At 33.4% G+C, this 8,912-nt stretch overlaps 1 protein-coding gene across 1 annotated transcript; it reads right to left on the reverse strand.

Moving 5' to 3' along the window:
* Window positions 1-2,694: 2,694 nt before the first annotated feature.
* On the reverse strand, window positions 2,695-3,141 carry LOC139863910 (uncharacterized). The gene has a single exon (XM_071852512.1). The coding sequence runs from the start codon at window positions 3,139-3,141 to the stop codon at window positions 2,695-2,697; it is 447 nt and encodes a 148-aa protein (XP_071708613.1).
* Between the last annotated feature and the right edge of the window lie 5,771 nt (window positions 3,142-8,912).

Raw genomic sequence — 8,912 nt, forward strand, 5'->3', positions numbered from 1 at the left:
TTTTAAAATTTATGATTTGAACGCTTCCTCTATTTATATTTATATTTGTAATTTCGCATAGTAAAAATAAAATTAATAACATGTTTTTTTGTGTATTTAGATTTATAAAATGTATATGACATTCAAATATACTACCATAAACTCTATCGTCTCAAATGATTTTGACTTATATACATTGATAAGAATATGAATATACAATTCTTTACATCGATAATACAACAATAATAAAATTCAATTCCATAGAAGTAGAGTATGAGAAAAATAAAATGTAGACAATTCACCGTTATTCTATAATAAAAGGAATTCATTTATCCACTCAGAGTGAAACATCTCAGTAGTAGAGAAAGTTCTTTCTCTTAATGTTCTATGAATAAAGAGATTGTTTTCAAATAGACCTCCGACAAATAAGTAGATTAGAAAAAAAAGTGTGAGATGCTATGAAAAATGTAGAATTGAATTTTCATGGGTCTTAAACCCGCATGCAGTTTTTTTTTTTTTTTTGAAAAGCAAGAAATTTTATTAATATAATAGATAATTACAGGCCCTATAAATTCTATACAATGAGATGATATCGGAAAATAGTAAATGACCACTTCATGAATAAGATAGCAATTTGACACCGCGGAACTTGAAACGTCAAGCTGGATAGAATTAAACGAACAGTACCGACTTTGCGGTGACAAAGTTGATTAATACTACCCATTTAACCAAGTGACAAAATGCAAAACCTATCTATGAAGAGGCGTGGATGCAAAGGGGCCATCTTGGACATGATGAAAATTAGCCAATGCCCGATCTTTGTTGATTCGAAGTGTAGGATGACGGATTGATGAGCCATTGATGCCAGTCGATGGTTGATTTCTTTGATCTTTCGGATATCCAAGCGTATGTCTGTGCTTGTATTTCGGTTAAAATTGAAGCTACACACCATTCTTTTTTGCTAAAAACATTGAGGTTCCGGTGTTTCCAAAGAATGTAAGATGAGGCCCATTTAGTGGCTTGCCAAATGTGTGAACCGATTTTCGTCGTAGTGAACGATTGCTCCGAGATGGTTACGTCGTTAATGGTGGTGATGGTGTTAGAAGGGGGATTCCACCAATTTAGTATAGAAAGCCATACACTTGATGTTTTCGAAACCCGCATGCAGTTTAATTTATTTAGCTTTAAATGACAGTCAAATCGCTAATAAGCGATGTTTGTTGTTGTCTCGATTAATAGAGGCATCTCTTTACATCGTTAATTTACTAATTAAATAAAAAGACATATAAAATATAACAAACAAAATTGTACACATAAAAAAATCGTGTAATAATAATAATTAAATTTACATTGTTATTATTAAAATGTACTTTATATTTACTTTACAACTTTATCCCGTACTTTTTACCTATTTTTTTGTTTGACATGCAAAAAATAGAGGTACAGAAAAATTTTATCTTTTTTTTTAATTATATATTTTCAAAAGTGGACTACAAATATGAGATAGTTCAAATATGGATGATAATGGGTGAGATCAAAATCCATGACCTGCAAGTACTCGATCAAGTGGGCGGGTAATATCATTACTTTTACTCGTTGGTACGGCTATAGGTAAAAATTTATACCCGTCGACAGATCGTGGGCGCGTTACGGGCATATTCTACCCGTCGCGAGTAAAACCCGATCTGTAAATCCTTAAAAAAATTTAATTTACCCGCGAGTTTACACATACAATTATTAAATTTAAAAATAATTTTACTTATAACCGAATAATGATTAAATATATAATATTACATATAAGTAAAAAAAAAACTTAATTTTCATGTCATTTTACATGTATCTTGTACATATGGGTTATAATTAATTATTCTTTTGGCATTTATTTTTTATTTAACTAAATTGTATACTTTATTATTCGCGAGTCACGGGCATCCGCGCGTCACGGACATGAATGAATTTTTAACTCCGGGGAGGGGGGGTGTGTTAATGGATCCAAACGAGCCAATAAAAGTTGGTGGACGAGTCGCGGGTATATAAGATCCGCACTTATCGCCCGCCGCATTTATTCTTCAGTTATTCTTAAGTTCAAGAAAGAAGGATGATATGGGGATGAAAGGAGTATATTTATTTAAATATCAAAGGAAAATTTATAAATATAAGGAGAAAGTGTGTAATGAATGGAGAAAGTGTGTAATGAATGGAGAGAGATATGGTGAGGACGATAAGATCTAGAGAGAAAAGAAAAGAAATATAAGTTAATTTAATAAATGGATTGTAGTTTTTGTTTTTTAGGTCATACCATGAACACAAAATTGTATAGTTACCTTATACTCCAAATTATTTAGATTTGTTAAGATTTTTATTTACTTTGACACCATTATCACCAGTTAATCACCAACCTTGGCCTCTCCTTGAATTGGTCGCAATATATATACGAGACATAATTCTCATACTATTATTACTCAATAAACATGTTTCAAAACGTTATAAAGAGAATACATTAAAGTATATTATTGTGATTATAAGTCTAAATTTTATACTCCGTACTATAATTAGAAGCATCATCCTATATTTTATTTTTAAACGGCGAAGAAGATGTATATTAATAATCAATAACTTCATCAAAACGATGAAAGTTATCTACCAAAAAGTACAATGAAGCAAAAGGAAAAAACGAAATACAACATATTGAGTGCAATACTAGAAACAAAAAAACTATTGACAAAGTAGATATGGGTTTTGCTCCCAAACGTGTGCTTGAAGTCCATGTACGGGCTTAAGATTAGAAGCCCAAAGAAACGCTTTAAGTTTAATATTCCGAACCACGATTGAACGGCAAGTGAATTTCTTGTTGCAAACAATATCGTTCCTTGATATCCAAATGGCCCATATAGTCCCCGGCCCGATCAATTTCCAAAATCTCGAAGCCTTTATGCCCATTCCATAGAACCAATCGAAAGAAAAATCTACAACGGAGCCCGGAATGACCCAACGAATATTGCACCATCTAAATAAATCCATCCATACAGCCGACGACCATTTACAATGAAGAAGTAAATGATCAACACTTTCAACATTGTTCATACACCAAATACATAAACTGGATTGATTAGGAGGCAAAATGTGTCTTCTTGATAATACATCTTTGACGGGAATGCACATTTTAATCGCAAGCCAATGGAAAATCATAATTTTGGAAGGAACATTATTACCCCAAACAACCTTAGGCCACACGGGATACGAAACATTGCTCGATTAAATCATAATGCGAACGGAATCTGCAACAGAGAAAGAGTCTGAGCATGCAGCAGCCCACTTAACCGAGTCAGGAACCGAAACAGTCAGCTTGAAACGCGATAAAAGAGCAGACAATTGACGAACTTTTAAAACGTTGAAAGATGATAAAGGTAGAGATAAGTTGAAGTCCCACCCCACCTGTTGTTCACGCATATCTAGGGGGTAACGAAATGATTTAACACATGCGGTTTTTTGGACACAAACGAAGAACAAAGATGGGAATTCATCTTTTAGAATAAGCCCATCTACCCAAGTGTCGTACCAAAATAAAATGCTTGGCCCATCATGTAATACCCAATTCCAAACATTAGGGCCAACAATGCAATGAGCGGAATCAATACCTTGGAGGTTTATCAAGTCTTTCCAAATGGGAGAAATTTGAGAAGTGTTCAAAGACGAGACATTATTCATTAATTTACCACTAAAGGAAGGACCGAAAGAAGAAGCAACGATGGCCTTCCATAAACAATGCTTATTTAAATTCAAACGAACCTACCATTTAGCTAGCATAGCTAAGTTTTTAATCTGAAGGGGAGTTATGCCTAATCCTCCCAAATCTTTAGGTAAACACACCGCTTTCCATTTCACTAAACATGTTTTCTTTTTGAGACAATCGCCACCCCAAAGAAAGTTTCTTCTATACCTTTCAAGTTGTTTTAACACGGAAGAAGGAGCTTTGTAAATGGACATGTAATGAAGAGGTAAGCTTGAAATAACCGCAATTGATCATCAATAAGCGACCCCCAAAAGAAAGACACCTTCCTTTCCACCCGGCTAGTTTTTGTTTGAACTCGTTGATAATCGGGATCCACATTGAGATTCTATCCCTACCAAAACCGATCGGGATGCCGAGATAGTCGAGAGGGAAAGGGCCAACTTTGCAATCAAATATAGCCGAAAAAGCTATCATATCCGCTCTAGAAACATGAATGCCATACAATGTTGTTTTAATAGCATTCATTTTAAGCCCGAAAACATGGGAGAACAAATCCATGATGTGTTTTATCCGTAAAAGTTCGATAGAATTTGGTTGAGCAAAGATGATGGTGTCATCGGCGAATTGAGAGTGGTTAATTTTCAAGTTAGGTCCAATACGACAACCTTGTAAATCGCCTTTGATAAGGTCTCTAGATAAAAGTTTACTTAAAACCTCCACAACAATGATGAACAAAAAATACGATAAAGGATCACCTTGTCTTAATCCGCGTTTCATAATCCCTTCGCGGGAAGGAGACCCATTAAGTAGGACCAAAAAAAGTATGTTAGAAATATAAACTTTGATCCATGAGATGAACTTTTGCCCGAACCCCATCCTATGGAGGACCGAAAGTAAGAACTCTTGTGAATCACAATCATAAGCTTTTGAGAAGTCAATCTTCAAGAGAAGGAAAGGCTTTTTCTTCTTTTTTGCCATGTGGACAACTTCGCTAACAACCATAACCCCGTCCATTAATAAACGTGATGGAACAAACCCGTTTGGGTTTTCACTAATGATATGGGGAATAGCTTTCTTTAATCTATTAGCCAAAGTTTTTAGCGATGATTTTGTATGGAGCGTTAATAAGATTAATAGGGCGCAATTGATCAATGGTTTTAGCCGAGTTGGATTTGGGGATTAAAACGATAAAAGAAGAATTAAAACCAATTGGAAACGACGGGTTAGCATGAAACTCTTCAAACATTCGGCCAATAATATCCTCAAGATAATACTATGATTTTTTGAATAATTGAAGGGAAAAACCATCCGGGCCTGGGGTTTTGTTTCCATCAAAATTGTTTATAACCTCAAAAAACTCTTGAGATGGAAAGGGCTGTTCCATGATGGGTATTAAATGGGCAGGTAGCAGGCCCAAATTCAAATCAGCCCACACAGAATGTACATTAACCTGAGAGAAAGCAGTAACAGGAGATCGAACAAGGGGTTGAACAGGGAGCAAAAATGTTGGATAGCGAAGTTTTTGACAGTAGTCGGATCTTCCACCCATAAGTCGTTTATTATTAAACCCGTGATGTATGAAGATTGTTGGTTGATTCGAGAAACGGTATGAATTTATTTTGAGTTTTTATCCCCTACTCTTAACCAAAGGAAATGAGATTGAAGCCTTGCTTTTGATTCAATGCGGATACTCAGCTTCTTTTTATGAGATTTTAAAAACTCCAAAGTTGCTAGCTCGGTTTCTGTCAGATCGCGTGTTTTGAAACACTCTTTAAGGCTTTGGAAGTTCCTTTCACAAATTTTAAGATCAAAAGCATCTTGATCTCTATTCGAAACATTCTCAAATCTTTATATCCCCTTTCGCATAGGTTTAAAAAACCATTTTTTGATAACCACAAGTTATTAAAATGAAAAGGCTTCGAACCCCACTCACACATTTTCTTGCCCCATACAATCAGTTTATGATCAACCTTATTGGCGTTTGCAAGACTTCTTCGGGCCAAAAAGTAACCCATTCTTGATTAACCAATAACCTATCAATACGAGAGAATTTCCCCCGAGGTCCTTCCCAAGTGAATACATCATTTAACAATGGTTGATCAATCAAAGAAGCATTAACAATAAAGTCGTTAAAATTTGCTATGCTACTTAAATCAATCACCTCCCTTAACCTTTCTTCCAGACGACAAACCACATTGAAATCGCCCAAAAAACATAATGGACCCGGCCATCTAAGAGCAATGTTAGTGAGTTGATCCCATACCCTTTTCTTCCTACTTTCATTATGGGGTGCATAAATATTAACAATGAGAATAACAAGATTTGAAGGGATATACCTTACAATGGTGGCAATCCAATGTTTTTTCTTCCAAGACATAAGGAGAGAAAAGATGTCCCTTCTCCAAATAGAAATTAGGCCACCCGATCTTCCATTTGCCTCTACTTGAACAGAATCAAAAGCATAGTGTTTCCAAACTTCATTTAAAACGGGTTAATCAACGACCTTCACCATGGTTTCTTAAATATCTAGGAAGTAGACTTGATGACGATTAACTAAAGAACCCGCCAAACGACCTCTTGACTTATTACCAAGGCCGCGTATGTTCCATGAGGCGAGCCTCATGGTTTTGTTGCTTTAATGGGAGTGTCGTCGTCGGTCATATTACCCATGAAAATCCCAAAATTATATAACTCTTCTTTGTATGATGATTTTTGGACCCGCCGTGATTGTTTTTGTCTAAGTTAAGCTTTTGACGATTTATTTCACATGAGGTGTCAAATACATTGGATAAATCATGGATGTTATCAAGCCAACTGCTCCAATCTTTTTTGTCACTGTTTTTTTGTGAACTTTAGGTTGAAGAAAAACCTCTTTGGTGCTACTGGACTGTTTGCAACGAGATTTAATCTCACTACATGAATCACGACAGGCGGAACTTATGCATTTATCATCATTAGTAGATGGAGAATTGGTTTAGATACGAGTTTTTCAACAAAAGTTGAGTTGGAGTCAATAAGGTTGATAACAGAAGGTGTGTTTTTTGCTAAGGAGAGAGATAATTTGGGAAGGGGATTTGGGGGGAGTCAAGGGTAGGATAGTCTTTTACATTTAGGTTAAAAGGTGATTTTTGGGGTAATGATAATGCTAAAAACGAACATATATTTCATAGCATTATCCCTCAAGAAAGAAAAGCTTTTAGTTGCAATTGTTCTATTTACAAGTGATATTCGTTTAAATAATAAAAGGTGAAGACAAAAGACGGATTCGACGAATTGAAGACACAAATGACCAAAAAGCTAAAAAGTACAAAGTACAATCCAAGAGGTTCAAATTATTGATGAGAAATGTCTAAAAGTTACAAGAGTACAAGCCGTAAAATGCAAAGTACAAGATATTAAATAGTACGAAAGGACGTTCGAAAATCCGAAACCGGGACCAGAGTCAACTCTTAACGCGCGACGCAACGGAGCGAAAATTACAAGTCAACTATGCACATGAATATAATATAATATATAATTAATTCTTAAATATATATATATATATATATATATATATATTATATTATATTATATATTAAAACCGTCGGCAAACAAGAAAACAAAAGCATTTGGGCTGGATCCAGCTGGCCATGCGATCGCATGGCCTGGAAGAACAAAACCCATGCGATCGCATGGCCCCAAAAGTCTGGCCACATCTATAAATTTCGCAGCTTTTGGTCGAATATCACACACATAATTCAATCTCTCACTCTCTACGATATATATATATATATATATATATATATATATATATATATATATATATATATATATATATATATATATATATATATATAATTTATAATTTATAATTTTAATTTTAATTTTAATTTAAGATTAATAATAATAAGGTTATGTTAGCGAATATTGTAAGTGTGTAAGTCGAAATTCTGTCCGTGTAACGCTATGCTATTATTAATCATTGTAAGTTATGTTCAACCTTTTTAAATTAATGTCTCGTAGCTAAGTTATTATTATGCTTATTTAAATCGAAGTAATCGTGATGTTGGGCTAAATATTAAAGACGGGGTAATTGGGCTTTGGACTATAATTGGGGTTTGGATAAAAGAACGACACTTGTGGAAATTAGACTATGGGCTATTAATGGGCTTTATATTAACTAAATGATACCTCGTTAATTTAATATATAGACTTATAATTTGACGAATTTATATATAACCACATACGCTTTGTGACGACCCGGAGATTTCCGACCAAATTTAAACTTAATCTTTATATGTTTCCGATACGATAAGCAAAGTCTGTAATGTTATGTGTGACGACCCGAAAATTTTCGACCAAATTTAAACCTAACCTTTATATGTTTCCGACACGATAAGCAGAATTTGTAATGTTGAATCTCAAAAAGTTTGGAACTACATTCATGTAATCAATTACCCTTTGACCGTGTTCGACGATTCACGAACAATTATGTGTATATAGATATGTATATATAATATATAATATTAACTGAAAACATTAACAAAGTATTGGATATATGATACTTTACATGAACGTATTTGTTTCGATATATTTATCGACAGAATTAAGAGATAATATCAAATGATTGAATTATCAGATACATTATGATATGATTACGGGCCAATTTTATGAGGTCCACTGTGATTTAAGAAATCTATTCTTTTTGACAATATTCGTAAAATGGTAAAGTGATCTATAAGTAAGAACGTGGAGTGTAAATAACTTAGATGTTGGATATCGACAAGTTAAGTAACTCGATATTTTTCATTAAGATGATTTCATACGTTTATTAAACCTTTGGACTTTATCCCATGCTTCACCAACAGACTGTAATTTAAAAACTTGAAACCTATTATGAATATATATAATTCTACTTTTCTAAAATGTTTTATGATATAACGATTTAAATTAATATTAAATATATTTATACGCATATTATACGTGCATAGTTTTATAATTTTACTATACTTTAACTTTAACTTTACCTTTACTTTACTTTTACTTTACTTTTACTTTACTTTAACTTTAATAATTCATACTTTAATAATTCACTTTAATAATTCATACTTTAATAATTTACTTTAATAATTCATACTTTAATAATTCACTTTAATAATTCATACTTTAATAATTCACTTTAATAATTCACACTTTAATAATTCACTTTAATAATTCAAAA

This window comes from Rutidosis leptorrhynchoides, chromosome 8, assembly GCF_046630445.1.
Source record: "Rutidosis leptorrhynchoides isolate AG116_Rl617_1_P2 chromosome 8, CSIRO_AGI_Rlap_v1, whole genome shotgun sequence".
Taxonomy (NCBI): domain Eukaryota; kingdom Viridiplantae; phylum Streptophyta; class Magnoliopsida; order Asterales; family Asteraceae; genus Rutidosis; species Rutidosis leptorrhynchoides.

Excerpts from the sequence above, each read along its gene's own strand:
- LOC139863910 (XM_071852512.1), bottom strand. The coding sequence starts at position 3,141 with ATGTGCATTCCCGTCAAAGATGTATTATCAAGAAGACACATTTTGCCT.